The sequence below is a fragment of the Triticum urartu genome, chromosome 5A (assembly GCF_056163025.1).
Source record: "Triticum urartu cultivar PI428250 chromosome 5A, HENAU_Tu73, whole genome shotgun sequence".
NCBI lineage: Eukaryota > Viridiplantae > Streptophyta > Magnoliopsida > Poales > Poaceae > Triticum > Triticum urartu.
The window spans coordinates 669796184-669819090 of NC_141877.1; the positions used below are offsets into that span (position 1 = coordinate 669796184).

A 22907-nucleotide genomic window follows, 5' to 3' on the forward strand; every position below is an offset into this window, starting at 1 on the left:
TTGAGTTGTTCTTGTTGAAGTTTGGCCTTGAGTTTTTCTTGCTCCAAAATTGCCTTGAAGCAAGTGCCATGTGTTCATGATAGGCATACTTTGTATCTTCGGGGTTACTTTCCTCTTCTTCCTCTTCTTCTTCTTCTTCAACACAAACCTTGGCCTTCAATGCAAGGTTGGGCTTCTTTGCCCTTTGAGAGCGAAGCACCGCATTGTCGGCGGTCTTGTCCAAGATGCTCATAGACACAAACTCATCCAACACTTCACTTGAGGACAAGGTGTGGAAGTCCGGCCTTTGACGAATGACCGAGGACATAGCCTTGTGGTAAGGCATCATTGCCTTGAGGAATTTGCGCTTGATCCAATTGTCATCTGTGTCCTTGCTCCCATGATCTCGGAGTGAAACCATGGGTTTGGTTACTCTTCGATAAAGCTCACGAGGTTCTTCATCTTCCTTCATTGCAAACTCATCGGCTTCATCTTGCACCACTTCATAGTTGGAGCGTTGAATTCTTGCGCTTCCCCGGTAGAGAGAAACAACTTCGTGCCATGCATCTTTGGCTATGGCGTAGGGCCGGAGGTGAGGAAGATCTTCGGGAGGAATTGCATCTTGGATGATGAAGAGAGCATTCTCATTGAATTGATTATCTGCGGCTTCTCTTGGAGTGAAGTTGCTTCGGTCGTGTGGATAGAAACCTTCTTCAATGATTCTCCAAAGATTAGTATTCACATGATTTAAATGATGCTTAAACCGATAGACCCAAGAATCAAAGTCCTCATTTTTCACAATCTTAGGGGGAGGCCGACATGATTCAAATGAGTGGAAGGAATCGGTCCACCATAAACAAGTGGAGGTTCCACATGGGCAAAGATGTCGGTGCCATTTTTACCACTAGAAGAAGGAGCCTTTTCACTAGCAGCTTCCCCCTTGTCGGAGTTAGCATCTGTCACCTTGTTAGTGGGATCACCCACTTTCAACGGTGTGGTGGATAGTTTAAGCCCTTCAATGAATTTAGTAAACATGCTTTCAACCTCGGTCGTCATGGAGGTTTTCAATGTCTCTGAGGCCACATTGAATTCCTCATGAGAGACCGAGGTTCCCCCGTCGCCCATAGATGAGATCGGATTCACACCGGAGTGCTCCTCCACACCGTCTATGGTGTCAACCATACTCTTCGGACGGCAAAGTCCTTAGTAAAGAGACGAGGCTCTGATACCAATTGAAAGGATCGATATAGTTGACTAGAGGGGGGTGAATAGGCAACTAACAATTTTTAACTTTTCTTTACCAAATTAAAATTTGCATCAAAGTAGGTTGTCTAGACAAGCAACTATGTGAGCAACCTATATGATGCAACAACAACAACAACAAGCACACAAGCAAGCAAGGGAAATAACACAAATAATCTTGCACAAGTAAAGGTACGAGATAACCAAGAGTGGAGCCGATGGAGACGAGGATGTGTTACCGAAATTCCTTCCTTTTGAGGGGAAGTACATCTCCGTTGGAGCGGTGTGGAGGCACAATGCTCCCCAAGAAGGCACTAGGGCCACCGTATTCTCCTCACGCCCTCACACAATGCGAGATGACGTGATTCCACTATTGGCGCCCTTGGAGGCGGCGACCGGACCTTTACAAACAAGGTTGGGGCAATCTCCACAACTTAATCGGGGGCTCCCAACAACACCACGAAGCTTCACCACAATGGAATATGGCTCCGCGGTGACCTCAACCGTCTAGGGTGCTCAAACACCCAAGAGTAACAAGATCTGCAAGGGATTAGTGGGGGGAATCGAATTTCTCTTGGTGGAAGTGTAGATCGAGGCCTTCTCAACCAATCCCTAAAAAATCAACAAGTTTGATTGGCTAGGGAGAGAGATCGGGCGAAAATGGAGCTTGAAGCAACAATGGAGCTTAGGGTTGGAAGAGGTGGTCAACTTGGAGAAGAAGATACCCCTTATATAGTGGAGAGAGAAATCCAACCGTTATTCACTTAACGAGCCCACGACATGCGGTACTATCACGCCTGCCAAGCGGTACTACCGCAAGTCCTCACGGTACTACTGCACCCCCTTGCGGTACTACCGCAAGGTAGGGTTGGACCAGCCTGGGAAGGCCGTGGACAAGTAAACGCCGTGGCTAGTTCCGCTGATTTTCAAATAGTGCAAAAGTCCGACACGGTACTACCGCTGAAGGCAAGCGGTACTACCACGCGGAGAGCGGATGTAAAAAATTACATCTGCTCCTACTTCCGCTACTGGTGTTGTGCCGAACCAGGGCTCATGGTACTACGGCTCCCAAGGAGCGGTACTACCGTGACCACCTGCGGTACTACCGCAAAGGCGGTACTACCGCAGGGGCTTGCGGTACTACCGCTCCGAAGAGCAGTACTACCGCAAGCCTCAGAACAGCAACAATAGGAAAACTTCTTTTTGCACAAACACGAAGAAACGGAGGATGCTCCAAAGTGCTAAGGGAAAGGTGGTGCAAAGAGGAGTAAACGTGTACGTGACGATTCCACCCAAACCTTTCCAAAACGGACCCCCTCTTAATAGTACGGCTTTCCTACGACTCAAATCCACCAAAAAAAGGAACGTAGAAAAAACGCCGTCTTCAATAATCTTCGAGGGGCTCCTAACCGTCTTGTGCCTAGTCATGAAATATCTGAAATACTCGAGACACACGATTAGTCCGCAAATGCATTGTCATCAATCACCAAAACATCTTAGGGATAAATATGCCCTTACAACTGTTCTCCTCCATTTTGCAGCTATAGAACTTATTGGAGACTTCACATCTCTTAATCCGGGCATTTTCTTGAAATATTAACTTCAATTCTAGCATGACTAATAAACATTTATCATGATATGTAAGGAAATATAAATAACAATTTTATTATTACCTCTAGGGCATATTTTCTTCACATGGTTTCTTTCTTTAGCGTGTGTCGCTACTCGAAGGGAGGCTTGGCTGCCTAAGGGGAGGCAGTGTAGCTTCGTATCAATGTCCATCGTTTCTTTCTTCGGCATGTGTCGCTGTTGGAAGGGAAGGTGTGGAGGTCCCGTCGTCCCAAGTGTCATAATCCCTAGCAACGACATTTTCTTCCACTATTTGGGGTCCTCTTGGCATAAGTCAAGGAGTTATCTATAGTCTTTGTTTTTATTTGGGATCTGATATAAACAATCACGTGCCACCGCTTCTGGGGCCTTCGAGATCCTTCCGAAGAAAAAGAAAACGCATGGCATTTATATTTGTATAAATGCTACTTTTATTTGGGATCTAATGCAAACTGTCGTGTACGGTGTATCGCTGCTTCCGGGTCCTTCAAGACCCTTCCTCGCGAAGAAAAAAGAAAACGCATGGCATTTACATTTGTATAAATATAATATATATTAGTTTAATCCAAGCATTTATACCCTTCTTGGTGTATGCATTCCTTATAATAAAATAAAATAAATCCCAAACAAGTTCCAATAAGCGGAACAAACTTCAACATCAGCACGAATATTTTTAAAAATTAAAGAAACGGAAGCGGCAGTGTCAGCCGGGAAGGACTCTGTGGCAGCCACCTGCTCGTCGTCTCCTCCTTCTCCGTCGCCATCGCTGTCGCCTGCCTCTAGGCCTCAGGCCGCCTCCCAGGAGCGGCCTATGGAGGCGCCGATGGGCCTGCACAGGCTGTAGGGCCCGTCCCCTATCGTGTGGGCCATGCGCACCCGCGTTGCCTCGCTGCCGCGGCTCGCCGAGCCGATCCCCCGCCCGGTCTACCCTCCCCTCCCCAGGAGTCGATCACTGGTAGGAACTATCCTAGGACTCCACAGGAGCTGTTTAATCTCAGACACTCTAGCCTTAGAGTTGTTGTTGAGGGGGCATTTGGAGCTCTGAAGAATGGGTTTAAGATCCTAGATTAGAAGTCATTCCACACTTTCCTCGCTCGGGTCAAGCTTGTGCTTGCTTGTTGCATTCTACATCACTGGATTCTGCAATGGGGTTGTGATGAACTGATGTCTGAGGAGGAAGATGTGACGCGTGACAATGTTGTCAGCTCCGACCATGGTGTGGAAGCATTTGACAACGAAGCCTGGAAGAACAAAAGGATAGAGTGGGCACAGGCAATGTGGAATAACAGAGGTTGGACAAAGATCTGAGGAAGAAGAAGAGCAACAGCAACAGCAAAAGAGAAGAAGTAGATGAGGAGAAGAAGAAAAATAAGCCAAAGAAGAAGAAACAACAATGACAAAAAAAGAGGAAGAGGAAGAGGAAAGGATGGACTTCCACCTAGTTAGCATCGATGAACTTTTCCCTATTCAGTCATATGGCTCTTAATAATTTCTACTGTCATTTGATAGTAGCTAGTATGAATTGCCATTTGTTTCGTAGCTAGGACTGAAACTATGTTCAGATCGTGTGTGGTAAGGTCACTACTAATGAGAAGTGGTGAGAACATCTTATGCAGTTTACAACCAAACAACGTGTGATATGTGCGGCTACTACGCGGCCAACCAAACGGTGGGTCAATATTAGTTCTCTCGTGCAACCAGCCTAGATGCTGACAACCAAACTATGTACAGATGCTAATTTTTGGACCGTTTTACCTCAGCCTTGCCCATCAGAGAAACACATGCAATCCAGGCAAAATTGGTGAAGACAACCAAACACGCCCCTAGGTAATGAGACGGTAGAACCGCTCGCCTCATGCAGCCTCCGAAGTGGGCCGACCCAGTTGCTCGGAACACATATGTTTGTTTGCTTCGTTTGGTTTCTTTCATATTTTTATATTTTTTCTATTGTTTTTATTTTTAAATATTCTAAGTACATCTATTTCAAAATTTTATTTACTACAATTTTAAAAGTGTTCATGCACATTAAAAAATGCTCATGTTGTGAGAAAAAATCGCACAATTTCAAAAACTATTCCTGACATTTAAGAAATATTGACATGTTTCAAAAATAATTTAGTGATATTTTAAAAGGAAATATATTACAAACAATCATGTAGTTTTTTTCTAAAAAACATACAACTCCAACAATTAATTGGGCATTTCAAAATATGTTTCTGATATTTAAAAGAAATATTTATACAATGTGCAAAGATGTTCTTGTGATTTATAAAACTGTTTCATACAATTCAGAAGAATGTTCGTGACACTTAGAAAATGTCCACGCATATCAAAAATATTTTTGAGACTTACTTTTGAAAGAAAATCATACAATGTAGAAAATGTTCGCTTATTTAAAAAAAACCGTACCACTAAAAAAAGTCGTGACATTTCAAAATGTGCTAACACTTAGAAAATGTCCGCATGTTTAAAAATATTGTTAATGGAATTTCAGAAAACTGTTCAATGTGTGTATAAAAATATTCATTATGTATTTAGAAAATGTTTAATGCATATTTGAAAAATGTTCAACATGTATTCAAACAATGTTCGGCGTGTATTCGGAAAATGCTCGATGTGTGCCTGAAAAATGGTCATCGTCTATTCCAAAAATGTTTGAAGTGTATTCAATTTTTTTAAATGTGTCTAAAAAATAGACAAAAAGGGAAAAGAAAGAAGAAAAGCGCAAAAGAAATAGGGAAAATGTGAAAACAGAAAACCATAAAAAACCGGTGATGAAAACACACATGAAACAAACAAAAATGCGTAAAAGCTTCCCAAAACTGGAAAGAAGGGAACACAACTGTGCTTTTCAAGTAAACTAACTTGTGCTTTCCATGGGGTGAAGAACAGATGTGCTCCACGCAAGAGCACAACACACTGGTGCTTCCATTCTAAGCACACATGTGCTCCATGCAGAAGCACACTTGTGCTCCGTGCGGGAGTGCAAGACACCCTATTCCTATCAGAGAAAAACTGAGAAAAACAAAAATAATAAAAAGTAAAAAACAAAGAACTAAAAATAAATAAACCCAAGAAAAACCTAGGGAAAACGAAACCCAAAAAAACTGCCTCGATGGGGGGATGCATCCCGCGCCTGAAACATGGCGGCATCCATGATCAAAGACGGATAAGGAGCAGCGAAGTGGCAGATAGTTGGACCCCATGAAAGAGGATGGAGCCCATGATCATAGACGAGGTCTGATAAGAAGCTTTGGTGGCAACCGTTGATTGTTGGCCTTCATGGCATGACGTTTGATCCTTCTGACCGAAGGGCTGCTGATATCATTCCTCTCTACTTGGCTATTTAAGGAGAGACAGTATAACTTCGTCTCAAAGTTCATGGTTTCTTTTCTTGGTGTGCATCACTAGTGGAAGGGAGGCTTGGCTTGCCTGCCTAAGGGGAGACAATGTAGCTTCCTCTCAACTTTCATGGTTTTTGTCTTGGGTGTGCGCCCCTGCTGAAAGGGGTGTTGTGGAGGACCCGTCGTCTCAACTGGCCTATCCCTAGCAACGGCAAGATTACAAATGTGGAGAAGCTAATTTAGACCGCTCATATTTTCTTTCATTGTCTGGGGTCTTCTTTGCGTAAGTCAAGGAGTTATTGTCTCTAATATTTATTTTTATTTGGGACCTGATGTAAACAATCGTGTGCCACCGCTTCAGTGTCCTTCCAGCACCTTTCTGTGAAAGAAAAAGAAAACATGTGGCATTTATATTTGGGGAGGAGGGTGGGTGGATTGATATAAATTACCGTGTACCGCCTGCTTCTAGGTCCTTCGAGACCCATCCTCCGGAAGAAAAGGAAAAAGTGAGACATTTATTTGTATAAAAGTTTCTTTTGGAATATGGCGTAAACTGCCATGTACCGCCGCTTCCGGGTCCTTCGAGACTCTTCCTCGAGAAGAAAAAGAAAAATACGTGGCACTTATATTTGGGGAGGGGGGGCTCATATAAATTACCATGTACCCCCCGCCCTGGGTCCTTCGAGACCCTTCCTGCGAAAGAAAAGGAAAAAGTGGGACATTTATATTTGTATAAAAGTTTCTTTTAGGACATGACGCAAACTGCCGTGTACCGCCGCTTCCGGGTCCTTTGAGACCTTTCCTCAGGAAGAAAACAGAAAACGCGTGGCATTTATATTTGTATAAATATAATGGATCAAGCATTTATACCCTTCTTGGTATATGCATTTCTTATACTAAAATAGAATAAATCCCAAACAAGTTCCAATAAGCGGAACAAACTTCAACATCAGCACGAATATTTTAAAAAATGAAAGAAACGGAAGCGGCGGTGTCAACCGGGGAGGACTCTGTGGCAGCCACCTCCTCGCCGTCTCCTCCTCCGCCGCCGCCGCCGCCGTCGGCTGCCTCTAGGCCTCAGGCCGCCTCCCAGACGCGGCCAATGGAGGCGCCGACGGGCCTGCACAGGCTGCGGGGCCCGTCGCCCATCGTGTGGGCCATGCGCACCCGCGTCGCCCCGCCGCCGCGGCTCGCCGAGCCGATCCCCCGCCCCGTCTACCCTCCCCCTCCCCCGCCGCGGGCGCCGCTGCCGCCTCCGGCGGAGAAGAGGCGCCGCGGGCGCCCCCGCAAGGTCGCCTGCCTGCCGCCAACGCCGGGGCTCGGGCCGCCGCCGGGGTTCGCGCCCTCGCCGGCTGCGCGGCCGAATCCGGCGCCGACCGCCCACGGTGAGCCTTCTCGTCCCGATGCATGCTCATGGATGCTTGACCTCCTAGTGTTTGCTGACATCCTCGCTTGTGGCCGTGGACAGGGCAAGGGGACTTGGGCGGGCTCCAGCCGCACGTGCTCACCATTGCTGCGGGAGAGGTATGCTGCTCGACTCTCTGTTCATTCATGTACAATTACAACTGAACCAAAAAGCTCTGAATGACTATGCCCTGCTGATACTCTGAACCCAAACAAGCCACATATGTTTCATTTCGATGATGCAAAGGCTCGCTTTCGCCGCCCCCTCAATGGAAATTGTGTGCAGAGAGCTTGTCTTGATTTCCTATGCCCCTCAATGGAGAAGAAATTCTTGTTAAAGAGCCTTGGAATGTGCAACCGTCCATAGAAACCACTCCCGCAGTTCACAAACAGAAGATGCTCTAACCTTTTTTCTGAATCGGATGTATATAGACACGTTTTAGTGTGTTTGTTCACTCATTTCAGTATGTATGTGGTCCATATTGAAATATCCAAAACATCTTAATTTTTGTGAACGGAGGGAGCATGTGCAGAGCGTTGTGTGTGGCACTATGAGCTGTTCATTGCTCTAGTTGCAGCTTAGTTGGACTTCTATTGCAGCATAGGACCTCGGTCGCGATCTGTAATCTTCAAAAAAAGGCTAATCTTTAGAAGTTTATTATTGCTTTGACGTAAAATTGCAAACGAGGCCAATGCTTACTGTTTTAACCTATTGATGCAAATGAACCTATTAGCTGAACCAAACACTGATGACAAGTTGGATGGGGTGAAGTCAGTACCCAATTTCAGCACAAGTGAATCTTTATTTTAATTTGGCACAAGTTATACAGTCATATCTCTAGAAGGAAAGAGAATATAATGGTCAATAGGGCCAGAACACTGCACAGAAGAACATGTGTTTGTCTTAGCCCGTGGGTTTCCTTTTGCTGTGAAACCCCCCTGTTTCTATATACATGATATGCAAAGGTCTTAACATTTGGATGAACCTCATAACAGAGGGGCAATGTTTGGTCACTGAACATACTCTCTCCAATTAAATGTGGCAAGAAATTTCATCATCTGAAAATTGTTCTGCAGGATATCATATCAAGGGTCATGGCGGTCTCACAGCTGAATTCGAAGGCCATCTGCATTCTTTCAGCTCTTGGGTCTGTTAGGGAAGCAGTTCTACTCCAGCCATCTGGTGTCATTCTAAATCACAAGGTTTGACCTTAGCTCCTCAAGATTTAACATATTCTTTTTACAGTTATTCAACATCGCAAACATCATTAGCATGAAATTCTAAAGATGGAAATGTGGGTCAAGTGATTGTTTTGAACAAGTGTCAGTGTCAAATTACATGAAGAAGGCCTGTGGGGAACGTTGCAGTTTTTGTCTCAGTTATACTCCCTCCGTTCCAAATTATTCGTCGCAGAAATGGATGCATCTAGAACTAAAATACATCTAGATACATCCATACCTGCGACAAGTAATTCGGAACGGAGGGAGTATTTGTGATTACAGAGGTCCATGTTTCCGTGTGAGCACAGTTTTCTTATGAGTTCTATTCATCCATTGAAATTTGGTTTCCATAACTCTTAATTCAATTTCTGCAGGGTCCTTTAGAAATCATCCGGCTTTCTGGATCCATTTTGACATCTAATGACCATCGATCTCTGCGTATTACCCTTGCTTCTGTCAATAGTTTTGTGATCAGTGGCATTATAGCTGGACCTCTCATAGCTGAAACTCCTGTCCAGGTATGTAAAGATGTTAGAACGTGTAAAAATGTTCATTTCATTGCTGTAAACAGTTATTTAGTGTTCAAACTTCCTCCATATTTGTCGTAGGAGAAATATGTTAATGAGCAAGTGTTATCTGCTACAAAATAGATTTGCTTCTTTCAAGAGTATAAGAAACCGCGTTCTTCTATTTCAGCCCTTTGTTATATGCCTACATGAAACAGACAAAGTGATAACAGCACATAACTTATTTAATATGCTTCTTTCAGGCAATTCTTGGAAGCTTTCACAACAGTGCATTCTTGCCAAACAACGCACCTAGGGCAGACATTGCGTGTTATCCTAACACGCAAGGTGCCATCGCAAATGGCAGCACTCTACCCAGTGAGCGTTCCAATCCAGTATATGCTTCTCGTACTTCCATGGAACAAAATGAATCAAGTGAGGTTGATGTCAAGCCCTTTGTTGGACTGGTTAATCTAAATCCAGAATATGCATCTCGTACTCCCGTGGTACAGCGTGAATCATATCAGGTTGGTGTCAAGCCCTCAATCCAAAATAGTTTGCTTCTTTCTAGAATATAAGGAACTGCATTCTTCTATTTCAGTCCTTTGTTATATGCCTACATGAAACTGACGAGTGATGAGACAGCAGACCTTGATCCAGTTACTAAGTTAAAATGTGCTTCTTTCAGGCACTTCTCGGAAGCTTTCACAACAATTTGTTCTCTCCAAACAACGCACCTAGGGCAGCCATTCCGTGTTATCCTAACACGCAAGGTGCCACCGGAAATGGCAGCACTCTACCCAGTGATCGCTCCAAGCCACAATATGCATCTCGTACTTCCGTGGAGCAGAACGAATCAGATGAGGTTGATGTCAAGCCCTTTGTTGGATTGCTGAATCCAAATCCAGAATATGCATCTCGTACCCCCGTGGAACGGAACGAATCAAGCGAGATTGATGTCAAGCCCTTTGTCGGACTGGTTATTCCGAATCCAGAATATGCACCTCATACCCCTGTGGAACGGAACGAATCAAGCTAGATTGATGTCAAGCCCTTTGTCAGACTGGTTAATCTGAATCCAGAATATGCACCTCGTACTTCCGTGGAGCAGAACGAATCAGATGGGGTTGATGCCAAGCCCTTTGTTGGAGTAGTTAATCTGAATCCAGAATATGCGTCGTTTACTTCAGCAGAACGGAATGAATCAAGCAAGATCGATGTCGAGCCCTCTCTTGGAGTGGCTTAACAACTTCGCGTCACTGTATTTGATTGAACAATACTGTGATACATTTGCCTCTCAAGGTGGTACAGAAGCACATGCATTAGATAGTTGCGCTTCTGTGACCACTGTGTAACTGAGTTTAGTCTTAGTTTTTCTCTTCTTCTGTTGATAGAGTGAACATTGTACTCTTGGTTCTTTCCTGTTGATAACTATGTTGGTCAGCTGCATATAGACTGAGTGGCACCAGTGCCTCTTTCGTCATCAAATCTATCGATATGCATCCGGCGCAAGGGGGCGCGCGCTCTTGAGCTGAACCATTCCCTTACATGATTTAGAAGGCAGTTTGTGGGAACCTGGGAGTGTGCTGCCATAGGAAGGCAAGAACGGTCTGAAGATTCAATCAAGGTCTGCCGGCGCTCGAACTTGACGCCATGATCGGTCTGGGCGTTGTTCCATTCTCATCCAGCGAAGATCGATCTCCGCGCGCACAATGATGCCTTTTGAATCTTAGCGTTGCTTCGGATGTAACAGAGTCATTTGTGACATTTGTGTCCATTGTGTTTTGCTTTGTAGTAGCACCAACCAATGTACTGGACGGAGATGCAACGGTGAATTGGGACATCATGTTGGTCTCAGCCTCTCAGGGATAAATGTGAGTGACTGATCATCCAGATCCATGGTTCCCCTGCCTGCCTAGAGAAACATCTGAGGTGATGAGCATCAGTTGCGGTAGGCTCAAGTGGTCATCAAGTATAGTACTGTAGTAGCAAGCTCACATATATACCCCACCAGAGCCTGATAATATCACTGCATATAATGAGCCTGATAACAGACATTAGTAATAGTGTAGTACAGATGAAGAAACTCCATTGCTACATCTCCAAGCTATCTCAAACTTTTCTTCTTCTTCAGATCAGGCTAGTGGATCTGGAGTAGGTGAATGAAGAGGTGGCAATGCTAGTGGATCTGGAGTAGGTTGAATGAAGAGGTGGCAATGCATAGGAGGAATCTTGATGGCCTCTCTCTACCGCTCCTTTCATCTCAAAATAAGTGTCTCAACTTTGTATTAACTTTAGTGTAAAGTTATACTTTTTTTGGAAAAGGAGGTTAAGACCCCGGGCCTCTGCATCAATCGATGCATACGACCATCTTTATTTATTATTCAACAAAGGTCTAACAAGAACATACATCAAGCCACCCGAAGCCATCACTCACACCTACAAAAATCGATAATGTGGAGTGCTCTCACTCCCCATATCTAAACCCAGTATTGTCGTCGATCCATCCACATAACGTATCGGAACCAACAGCCGGTGCAGCAGACCTAAAGTGTACACCACATGCAAACATTCTAGACGCTGTCATCTTCATCGGACTGCTGACCCATCTTCAGGAGAGAGATCTGCATCATCCTTACCAGTCCCTCCATCCGCCGACGCCACCACGCCGCCCAACGGTGCCACCGCCCCGCGCTCGTCCATCCAGACGCGAAGATTCTGGAAGATCTGTCGGGTGTAGCACGTGCCAACAAGGCACGACACAGCGTAGCACCTGTCGGCCAGGCATGACTTGACATCTCCACCAAAGGCTTCGTGCAAAACGAAGCCGCTCCACCTCCTGCCTCCGTCTTCCAGCACTGCTCCACAAACGATGCTTCCATGAGAGAAAACGACACCGTAGTACCGCCATCGTCCGATCTGGAAGACCAGATCCTAGGGTTTCCCCCGGAGCAGCACGAGTTGGTCGACAGTAGTTACACGACGATGCCTTCATCAAGGTAACGATGCAGAACGCCGCCATCGCCTGCCATCAGCTCGGTTTTCACCAGCAACTACGTCTTGTCGACTCCCAACCGGAGCTAAATGACGGATCTCAAGATCTGACCATCCAGCGTCAGGCCGACCACCTCCGACGGAGGAGATGGCCATGACAGATCTGACCGGAGGCGCTGGCGACCAGTCCACCATAGCGAGGAAGGGAGAGACGCGAGTAGGGTCGAGTGGCGGCGGCTAGGGTTTACTCTCGGGTCACCCATGGGGACGACACGGGGTCGAGGATCGATCAGTTGAGACACTTACTTTGGGACAGAGGGAGTATGTCTGTGTGCATGATCCTCGAAAGCGGTGGTAAAAACTACTTCCTCCGTCTCATAATATAGTGTCAAAAAAAAACGTCTTACATTAAATGTCAAAAATGTCTTACATTATCGGAGGGAGGGACTAGTGCTGTTACCTTGATGGAGATGAAACCAATAATCCAATGGCACATGAGATAAGATAGAAGAAGAGAACAAGATGATGGTGATCCTCGAAGGCCGTGGTAAAAACTGCTCCCTCCTTGTCATAATGTAAGATGTTTTCCAGACACTAATGTAGTAGTGTCAAAAATGTCTTAGGAGGGAGAGAGTAGTGCTGTTACCTTAATGGAGATGAAACCAATCCAATGGCACACCAGATAAGATAGTAGAAGAATCAGAAAACAGATATACGATCTGTCCAACAGATGTAATCTGTCAGCGGGTTGAGATACGACCGATCAAACGTAGGACAGCCTCATCTCATCTCATGGCTCAACACTGCAGTGGCAGGGACATAACTGTTGAGTGAGCAGCACTAAACTGTAGCCTACTCCAGTGCTCCTAGTAATGATAGATGAGGGATCTATTCTACTCCATACACTTTGCTGTGCTGCACCTGCACATGGCGTCCATGTGATGTGATCTGCCTCTCCATCCATTGGTCTAGTGTGGCAGGCAGAGAACAAGATCCATGAACAAGATAACTCCATCCATTGCTGCATCTCCAAGTCATCTCGTCGAGATCGCGTCAGTGGATCTAGAGTGGATGGCCACATGCATATGCAGAATCTTGCTTGATGGCCTCAGTCTCTGTAGTGTGTCTGTGTGCATGATCCTCGAAGGCAGCAGCATAAACTGGTGCTGTTGCCTGCTTGGAGATCGACCCAGCTACACAGAGGATAAGATAGACGAATCGCAAGGTAGATATATAAATTACTAGCTCAGAAACAGAGCAGCGAGAGGAACAAGATGATGACCGGTCAAACAGACAGAATCTCACAAGCAACTTGAGATAATAAGACCGGTCCAACGTAGCACAATTTATTATATATATATATATATATATATATATATATATATATATATATCCGATCTAGACAAATCTAAGACAAGTAATTTGGAACGGAGGTAATAGTAAATGATACATAGATCTATCCCATGCACAGGGGGGTTTGTAAACCAATGCAGAATGGGAAAAAAGGAGCAACTTTGCTGTCCGGCAAAGTGTGCTGTGCTGCTACACATGCGTCCATGTGATGCGATCTGCCCAAGCAACTACAGCCAGTCAATGCTGGCATGGCCATCACCAACTGTGGTGCAGCATGCAGAGAACAAGATCCATGGATGGACAACTACAGCCAGACAATGCTGGCATATGTGTACTGCAACCAATAATATGTAAACACTGGAACAGAAAGATGGTGTACAATCTGTCATCGCCATTTGCAGATCGACAGCAACAACGTTGAGAGGAGAAGAAGCTCCCTAGCAGTGCTAGCTAACATTTCATTTCACAGCATGAAACAGAACAAGATCAAGAGCATACCACAAATCATGAACTGAAATCAGACGCAAGCAACTTCAAATTACATTAGATTTGAACATGATAGTTAGACACTGGACACCAGACAACACACACCACTACCAGTAGAACGCAACAGGGCGTTGCTTGCACACAGCAATTGTGCCAGAGGTTATACCAAGCTATCTCACCAGCAACCACCCTTCCATGAGTTTTCTGCTCCTCAACAACAGCACCCACCAAGAAAGACAGAAACAGCACTACACAAGCCTAAAGCAATCATCAAATTAACATAAGAAGAGAACCAATAATCATACGCGGTACTCGGTTGATCTCTAGTCCTGGAGGTCGGCGTCGTCCTCCTCGTCCTCGTACTCGCCCTCCTCGTCGGCGGTGGCGTCCTGGTACTGCTGGTACTCGGACACGAGGTCGTTCATGTTGCTCTCGGCCTCGGTGAACTCCATCTCGTCCATGCCCTCCCCCGTGTACCAGTGCAGGAAGGCCTTGCGCCGGAACATGGCCGTGAACTGCTCGCTCACGCGCCGGAACATCTCCTGGATGGACGTCGAGTTGCCGATGAAGGTGGAGGCCATCTTGAGGCCCGTGGGCGGGATGTCGCACACCGTCGACTTGACGTTGTTGGGGATCCACTCCACGAAGTAGCTCGAGTTCTTGTTCTGCACGTTCAGCATCTGCTCGTCCACCTCCTTGGTGCTCATCTTGCCCCGGAACATGGCCGAGGCCGTCAGGTAGCGCCCGTGGCGCGGGTCGGCCGCGCACATCATGTTCTTGGCGTCCCACATCTGCTGGGTGAGCTCGGGCACGGTGAGCGCGCGGTACTGCTGGCTGCCGCGCGAGGTGAGCGGCGCGAAGCCCACCATGAAGAAGTGCAGCCGCGGGAACGGGATGAGGTTCACGGCCAGCTTGCGGAGGTCCGAGTTGAGCTGCCCCGGGAAGCGCAGGCAGCAGGTGACCCCGCTCATGGTGGCCGAGATGAGGTGGTTCAGGTCGCCGACTGTTGGATTGTTTGATCAGTGGACATCAGGCATCAGCAATCATCAAACAGTAATAAGAATGCAAAGGCTGCAGAAATGATGGAGGAATCTTACAGCTCGGGGTTGTGAGCTTGAGGGTGCGGAAGCAGATGTCGTAGAGCGCCTCGTTGTCGAGCACCATGCACTCGTCGGCGTTCTCGACGAGCTGGTGGACGGAGAGGGTGGCGTTGTAGGGCTCGACGACGGTGTCGGAGACCTTGGGCGAGGGGAAGACGGAGAAGGTGAGCATCATGCGGTCCGGGTACTCCTCCCGGATCTTGGAGATGAGCAGCGTGCCCATGCCGGAGCCGGTGCCGCCGCCCAGCGAGTGGCACACCTGGAAACCTGCCATGCCCGCACAGATCCGTCAGCCAACGCTTCCCTTCCGCTCCAGATCCAACTACGCCGACGGCGCGGAGGGCGGACGGGTGAACGTAACAGAGGAACGGGGAAGAAACAGGGGGAGAAGAAAAAGCAGAGACCTTGGAGGCAGTCGCAGTTCTCGGCCTCCTTGCGGACGACGTCGAGGACGGAGTCGATGAGCTCGGCGCCCTCGGTGTAGTGGCCCTTGGCCCAGTTGTTGCCGGCGCCGGACTGGCCGAAGACGAAGTTGTCGGGGCGGAAGATGCCGCCGTAGGGGCCGGAGCGGACGGAGTCCATGGTCCCCGGCTCGAGGTCCATGAGGACGGCGCGGGGCACGAAGCGGCCGCAGGAGGCCTCGTTGTAGTAGACGTTGACGCGCTCGAGCTGGAGGTCGGTGTCGCCGGCGTAGCGGCCGGTGGGGTCGATCCCGTGCTCCGCGCACACCACCTCCCAGAACTTGGCCCCGATCTGGTTCCCGCACTGCCCGCCCTGGATGTGCAGGATCTCCCTCATCTTCCCTTCGTTTCGGAGGACGGGCGGGCGAACGGCGGCGAGGTGCGGTGCGGCGGCGCCGGTGGGGGGTGGGGAATCGGGGGATGGCGTTAGTGGGGTGGTAGGGTTTGGTGGGGCGGGATTTATAGAGGGGGGAGGGGTGGGGCTGACGGCGTTGGTGGATCGTTAGTTTGAGGGGGAGTTCGAATTTTGAAATTTTGGGGGGGAGAAAAGAAGCGATTTTTGCGTGGGGCGGTCGCCGGCCTGGTCCCTCGTGGTAACGGTTACTTCTTTCTTGGGTGGGCGGCGCCGAGGGGAGGTGAATTTTGTTGACGGCTTCATCATGGTGAAACTCAACAAAGTCAAGAGCACTCGAAATCACTTAACGTTAGTTCCAGGTCCGCCACGATGTGTGGGGACATGACATCGGGGAGTCCGCGAACTTGGGCCAGGTCCGCCACCCTCTTGCGTACGCCTACGCCGTCATAGCGCTTCGGGGCGACGAACACCCGCCGCCTCTGCCAAGGTACTGGAGAATACGACCGCGCGCCATTGTTGCGATCGCATTGGGTAGGGGCGGTGGCGTGTAGCACTCCTCCTTGACGCGCCGGGGCGGTGGAGGCAACCGCTCTTCCTTGACGTGTCGGGGCGGCGGCAAGAGGCGCTCCTCCTTGACATGTCGGCGCAGCGGCGAGAGGCGCTCTTCCTTCACGCGAGGTTTAATTTGGACGCCGTGATCGCGCGACAGAGAGCGCAGAGCGAATGCCGGTTCCTGCTGCACAGGGAGGAGCGTCCCTGGTGGCGGAGCAGGGCCGTTCAGGTGGAGCACGGAGCGACGGAGCATCACCTCGATCTATTCCTCGTACTCCGCGGCGGTGGCAGCGTACACCAGGCCCGTCGCCACTAGCGCGGACTACTGCTGCGGCGGCTGGTCATCCACATTGCTGGATGAGATGACAATCTCTGACTTCGTCGAGGAGCCGCCCGCCGATGAGGACAGCGCCCCGGAGTTCGAGGGCGATGTTGCCACGATCCGCTGGAGCCCGTCCCGGAACTGCCGCCTGTCGGCACCGAAGCCCATGATTTTGCACATCCCGCAGTTGTGGAGGGAGATGGGCGGGGAGAGGGAAGGAGGAGGAGGAGGAAGAGCAGATAGATTGCGATGTGGATGGCGCCAGAGCGCTGCTTATATAGCCGAGGCCAGGCCATGTGAAGGGCCGGCCAGCCTCTTTAATGGGGCGCAACGGCAGACTTGGTTCATCGGGAAGCTGTGTCGGCATTGAAGATGCGGCTCCCGAGAGGTCGCGTCGGCCAGTGTCTCCCTCCCTCTGGTCACATCACGGCATCAATGTCGGGTGTTGTGTGCTCTGGGCCGACATGAATGCAGAGCAATAAGCGGCGCGTGCATCGAAAAGAAAACCGGGAGGGATAGGTGGAGGGTTTGGGTGGGCCAGGGCGGTCAGAAGCGGGTGTGTCTGCTGTTCGGACGCCCAGAAAGCTCCCCCACGTTTATCTCCGTTTTACCGAAGAAAGTACGCCCGGATCGCGTCGCGGACCGATACAAGATCGTGTTGAATGACTTCCGCGGTCCGGACAACATGGTCCAAACATATGCGGACGGTTTAAGAATCAGTGTTGGAGATATCCTAAGGAGATAATTACTACTTATGCCAACCAAAAAAAATTAAGGGATTTGGAATATGCTAGCTAGTGCTTATTAATTCTACAAACCCAAAAAATTCCCTGTACATAAAACCTTTTGGGATCTTTAGAGCATCTATAGCTGGATTTGGCCAATTCGTCCTTCAAATGCCCGCAGACATGCCCAGACGCGTCCGCAAATAATGATCGGGCACGTCTTAAAATAGCTACTCTGCATCCGTCTCTCTCATATTTCATCCCCTAGGTCCATACAAAGCTTGCAAAGAAATCTTGCATACTACATACTACGTACTTCCCTAACTAGTCTTCGTCCTCGAAGATGTCCACGCCGACGGTGCCGGGCGCCGGCTGGAAGGGCGGGGAGGAGGGCCCCGACTCATCCTCCTCCTGCTCGACCTCATCCATATAGGTGAGCATCTCCGCCTCCTCCGTGGCCTGCTGCGCCTCCATCTCCTGCCGCCGACAGTGTCTTGCCTCCGCAGCCGACTCCGATCGAAAGGAATCGATGATGGCTTGCTGCTCCGCCTGCAGATCCCCGTCGCCAGCATCCCCCACATCCTCCTCCTCCGGCTCATCCTCCTCCTCCTCCTCCTCAAAGTCGTTCTCCTATCGTCCTCCTCCACCTCCACCTCCTCCTCCTCCGGATCCACTGCATCCGGAGGTAGCCCTGCGGCGATCCGGGCTTCGCGCTTAGCCTGGATCTGCTCAAAGAGCTCCGGCGTCAGAAATGACTTGCTTCTCATCCGGTGGCGTGGAGGTATGGCTACTAGACGGACGGGTGGAGTGGGAAGTGGCGGCGACGGCGGACATGAGTGTGGATGGATGGTACGGTTTCGGTGTTGCTGGTCGACTTAAATAGCCGGGCAAGGCACTACGCGGCCCGCCAGAGCTGCGCTACGCGGCGTCACCGGTCCGACAGAGAAGACGAGCTTCGGACCGCCAGATTTGAGGGCATTTCTGGCTAAGACCTCTTCATCAGTCCGACGTGACGGGCATGCCCGGACGCCCCCATATCCGCTTCATATTTGGACTAGACATGAGAAATGCCGGTCAGTTCGGACGTTTGAGGCGTTCGTCTGGGTTGAAAAAATATGATTGGGCGGCCTGCTGGACGTAGGAAGCAGGTTTGAGGCGCCCGGCTGCAGGTGCTCTTAGCAACCAAGTAAAACAAATTATCTGCTAGCCATAGAGAATTTACTTAAGTAGCACATGAACTAGCTTTAATCCTCCAATGTTTGGTTAGAAGATGCCTCTGAGGCTACTGTCTCCAGGCTTGGAAATGATTCTACGTACTATTCTCGTGATTGAATAAAGGAGATTTTCATTGCAAAAAAAAGAATAAAGGAGATTTTGAACTGTCAAAAGAAAGTAAAACATACTATGTTAAACACAGAATCATACGAGTACAACACCGAGTGCTTTACACCATCTATAGCTGGACGTCTCGAATGCGCGAGCGGGCTCACCGGTCAAAAAGATCGACCCATTCATACACCTTAAATTTGTCTTAAATGTCCGGACTGTCCGTCATCCTTTATATCAGGCCTAAATATAAGACGGATATAAAGTGGCCCGAGTAGGTCTGTCGCGTCAGCCTGACCCATAGTCGACCCTAATCCGTTCCCACAAAACACCCCAATCGAGAAACCCACGCTCTCTTTGCTCTGTTCAAGCTCCGTCTTTTCTCCTCCCCTTCTCCAATTCGATCCAATCTAGTCTCCGGCGAGCATGTCAAGATCCGGCAGCCGGCCGACGATGGCATCGATGTCGACAAGGAGCTGGCCCTCGGCATTGCACTAGAAGATCGCCGGTGGGCATGGTGCAGTTCTAGATCTGCTTCGTCGTCGCTCGTCTGTTGAAGCTGGCCTCTCCCGGCCTGCGCACAGCTCCATGAGGGCTGCTCAATCCACGCCGCCCTCTGTCGTTTACTTCCCCCGCCGGCCGCTGCTCCACATGAGCAGTGGTGGGTTCAAATGCCTGCTCCGCCGTCCCACGGACGCTCATACCCGTCTACTACTCTTGTTGGGATTCTTCCTCTTTGTGCCGCCACCGCCAGCTCCATGTGCAAGTGCGGCCAGCTGCATGCATGCTCTGCCTCTTCTCATTTGGCTGGCTGAGATGTTCCTCACGCCACGCATCAAACACTTTCACGTGCCTGTTCGGTCCATCTCTGACGACGAGCTGAAAGAAACCACGCAAGAAAAAGCTGACAAGATCATCGATCATATTCATTCATGCACAAGCGCTCCTACTGTCAGCTGATTGAGTGACGAATCCCGAATCATGTTCAGCAGCACGATGCCGGTCCTTTGCTGCAGCTAATTTCCCCCCTTTTCTAGTGGAACGCTGCTGGCTAATCCAATGGCTGATTTGCTTTAGCACAATACAATCGCAAACGTTTACATACATTTTTCTTTATGGACGACATACACCCGACCTCTAGGAGCACATATGAGACATTGAGCCAGCACAACATGTTGAGATGGATAGAGTCATCACAAGCGTTTTGTAGTCGACTGAATGAACATTGCCGGAAAGATGAAATAAATCTAAGAAATACGAGCATCAGTGCCAAATTTAGAACTCAAACCCTGGCGGACTGGTTCCACCACAAGAAACCTAACTATCAAAGTTATGATCAGTTCACATCAATCGGCTAATCTTATCCGGATTTACTGGACCCCTTGTATTTTGAGTTAAACTTTGATCAACTAAATATGATTTATATGCTAAAATATAAGCATGCAGTTGAATTCATATTTGAAAGGGGATCAGTTCACATTTTAAAATTATTGACCCTAACTACTCCCACCATTTTTATATACAAGGCCACAAACTCATATTACAGGTGTCAAGATAAAATTTAATGCCTTGCTTCGTAAATCAGCTTTTCTTTTTGTTTACTGGGATCATTAATACGTCCCATGAATTCAAGGAAGGGATAGAAAGCTGATTGGAGTGTCATTATAATTGCATGCATGCAGTATTAAATATGCTGCTAGTTCAAGATAATATCATTAACTTTTATCTCGATTACAGTTGATGGCCTTGTATAGATGTAAAGTGTATTTTTCATTGTGGCCTTGTATAAGTAAATGGAGGGAGTACGAGTCAAGTAAACCCTCGCTTGCAGATAATAGAAGCATTCATGCTGCATGCAACGGAAAACTATTTTCCACAACCATCGACCTCTTTATATGATTTAGGTATAAAATGCAGTAATGTTCATTTAAAATGTACTCCCTCCGTCCCATAATACAAGAGTATTTTTGATACTAACATAGTGTAAAAAACGTTCTTATATTATGGGACGGAAGGAGTAGTAGATGCGTCAATCGGCCCTTCCTGGCGTGGTGGTCGGCCGCGGCATGGAGAGGTAGCTCGCATGGTGTGTGTGGCGCGCATCGGGTCAGGAGGGAGGTGGCTTGCCGGCCAGTCACGAGGCGGCGGCATGATGCACCGGCGTGAGGCCCAAGGTGCATCACGCCGAGGAGAGACAACGTTGGTGCTTTTTTTTTCTAGGAATGACATGTGGGCTCAAATTGTCATAACGGTCAACATAATGATGCAACTTAATGGGGTTGACTTCGTGTCACGTCAGCCCTAATGAGCGCGCCATATGTCATAATCACCCTTAGTTTGAGCTTACATCGGTCATTAACTTGAAGTGGTAGTTTTTAGCAAAAAAAAAGGAGAATCTTGGTAATTTTTAAGCTAAAATTGTAAAATGATAGTTTTGGAGGACGGTTGCAGAATTGTGGTAGTTTTTTTTGTTATATACTCCTCTTGTATATGATGACTTAGAAATAACAAATATACTGTCCTTATATACAACGGTTCAGTGGTTTTATCACGCGCTAGTTCAGAACCTAGAACCCCAATTCGTTCCTAGTAGTAGAGCAACCCTTCCGTCCCTATGATCTCGTCATAAGATGAGGCCAGCAAGTCTTGGAAAGACGTCGCACCGAATGCGTGAGCAGCGCAAGGATCGTGAAGGTCAACGACCATGCTGCTCCCGCTAGACTCCGGCAAGAATTCTTCGTCGTCTACGGACCACGCAGCGCTGCTGACCCCGGCAGAACTTGCACCAGCCGTCGGTGTCGATGACAACGACGACGACGATGAAGACCTCACGTCCCCGGTCATGGGCTGCTGCTGGATGAGCCCCATGAGCTCGGCGTACAGCTCCTCCGATCTGTGCTTGAGCTCTCCGCCGTCGTCAACCGTGGCGAGGGCTTCTTCGTCGAGAGGTGGAGGGGGGAGGGAGGATTCGTCGGCGTCGGAGGCGGAAGGGCTGTCGGTGGCCGGGGTAGGAGGAGTTGGTGACGGCGCCATGGCCAGCAGGTGCCTCTTCTTGAGCTTGGTGTTCCAGTGGTTCTTGACGTCGTTGTCCGTTCGGCCGCGGAGCTTGGCGGCGATCACGGACCACCTGGTGACATAAGTTTTAGCTGCCAGACTAATGTTTCGAGGAACAAAGAGATGCATGCAGCGCATGCAGCTAGCTAGCTATATATACTTGCTTCCGATGTCGGCGTAGAGGGACAATATGAGGCTGTCCTCCTCGTCGGTGAACTGACCGTGCCGGAGCGCCGGGCGGAGGTAGTTGAGCCACCGCAGGCGGCAGCTCTTGCCGCAGCGGTTAAGCCCTGATGATCCATCATCCATGCAGGCATACACAGACAATTTGATTAATCAGAAAGGGAAGATGATGTAATTTCTGTTATGTTTGAGTTTGAGATGCTTTGTACTTCTGTGAACTTTTATAATACATCCAAATCACTTTCACACACATACAAAAATCATCCATGCCAATCTAGGCAGTGAGCAAACATTCTCATGATGTCAGGACATGCTTAACTAAATTCAAGTGGAAATTTTTGTCCTTGGGCTGAAATGAAAACCGAAATAACCGAATTTCAGTGTGATTTTTGGTAATGGCTGAAATATTTCTCAGACTGAAATTCAAAACCGTCCACGCACGCGCACAAATTAGTAGGAGTAGTACTAGCTAGGGGAGAGCAAGTTAACCACCTGCTTTGTGTGGTAGCGTCATCCAGTTGCCGGCATTGGCGAACCTCTGGACGAAGCCGGTGAGGATGGCGTCCTCCTCCCGCGACCACGCCCCCCGCTTCACGCTCCGCCTGTCGCAGCACGGCGACCTCCCCATCCCCTCCCCGGAGGAGGCACACCGGCACAATGCACGGGCCGGCTGAGGTGAGAGTTTCAGGTCG

General features: G+C 48.6%; 3 protein-coding genes across 3 annotated transcripts; 1 reads left to right on the forward strand and 2 right to left on the reverse strand.

Moving 5' to 3' along the window:
* Window positions 1-7109: 7109 nt before the first annotated feature.
* Window positions 7110-10792, forward strand: LOC125511526 (uncharacterized). Its single transcript, XM_048676916.2, has 6 exons — window positions 7110-7558; window positions 7642-7697; window positions 8655-8780; window positions 9173-9316; window positions 9568-9831; window positions 9993-10792. Exons 1-6 carry the CDS (start codon window positions 7144-7146, stop codon window positions 10341-10343), a joined length of 1356 nt encoding a protein of 451 aa, XP_048532873.2. The 5' UTR covers window positions 7110-7143; the 3' UTR covers window positions 10344-10792.
* Window positions 10793-14163: 3371 nt separating this feature from the next.
* On the reverse strand, window positions 14164-16142 carry LOC125511527 (tubulin beta-2 chain). Its single transcript, XM_048676917.2, has 3 exons — window positions 15642-16142; window positions 15235-15504; window positions 14164-15140 (listed from the first exon to the last, which is right to left on the reverse strand). The coding sequence occupies exons 1-3, from the start codon at window positions 16033-16035 to the stop codon at window positions 14461-14463; spliced, it is 1344 nt and encodes a 447-aa protein (XP_048532874.1). The 5' UTR covers window positions 16036-16142; the 3' UTR covers window positions 14164-14460.
* A 5307-nt stretch (window positions 16143-21449) lies between these two features.
* LOC147973945 (transcription factor MYB32-like) lies at window positions 21450-22907 on the reverse strand. Its single transcript, XM_087522303.1, has 3 exons — window positions 22708-22907; window positions 22193-22322; window positions 21450-22105 (listed from the first exon to the last, which is right to left on the reverse strand). The coding sequence occupies exons 1-3, from the start codon at window positions 22841-22843 to the stop codon at window positions 21565-21567; spliced, it is 807 nt and encodes a 268-aa protein (XP_087378429.1). The 5' UTR covers window positions 22844-22907; the 3' UTR covers window positions 21450-21564.

Coding starts and splice junctions, on each gene's coding strand:
- LOC125511526 (XM_048676916.2), top strand. CDS start 7,144: ATGAAAGAAACGGAAGCGGCGGTGTCAACCGGGGAGGACTCTGTGGCA. Junction 7,698..8,654: donor TCACCATTGCTGCGGGAGAG/GTATGCTGCTCG, acceptor ATTGTTCTGCAG/GATATCATATCAAGGGTCAT. Junction 9,317..9,567: donor TAGCTGAAACTCCTGTCCAG/GTATGTAAAGAT, acceptor TGCTTCTTTCAG/GCAATTCTTGGAAGCTTTCA.
- LOC125511527 (XM_048676917.2), bottom strand. CDS start 16,035: ATGAGGGAGATCCTGCACATCCAGGGCGGGCAGTGCGGGAACCAGATC. Junction 15,505..15,641: donor GAACTGCGACTGCCTCCAAG/GTCTCTGCTTTT, acceptor CGGGCATGGCAG/GTTTCCAGGTGTGCCACTCG. Junction 15,141..15,234: donor CAAGCTCACAACCCCGAGCT/GTAAGATTCCTC, acceptor ACAATCCAACAG/TCGGCGACCTGAACCACCTC.
- LOC147973945 (XM_087522303.1), bottom strand. CDS start 22,843: ATGGGGAGGTCGCCGTGCTGCGACAGGCGGAGCGTGAAGCGGGGGGCG. Junction 22,323..22,707: donor GACGCTACCACACAAAGCAG/GTGGTTAACTTG, acceptor ATGGATCATCAG/GGCTTAACCGCTGCGGCAAG. Junction 22,106..22,192: donor TACGCCGACATCGGAAGCAA/GTATATATAGCT, acceptor TTATGTCACCAG/GTGGTCCGTGATCGCCGCCA.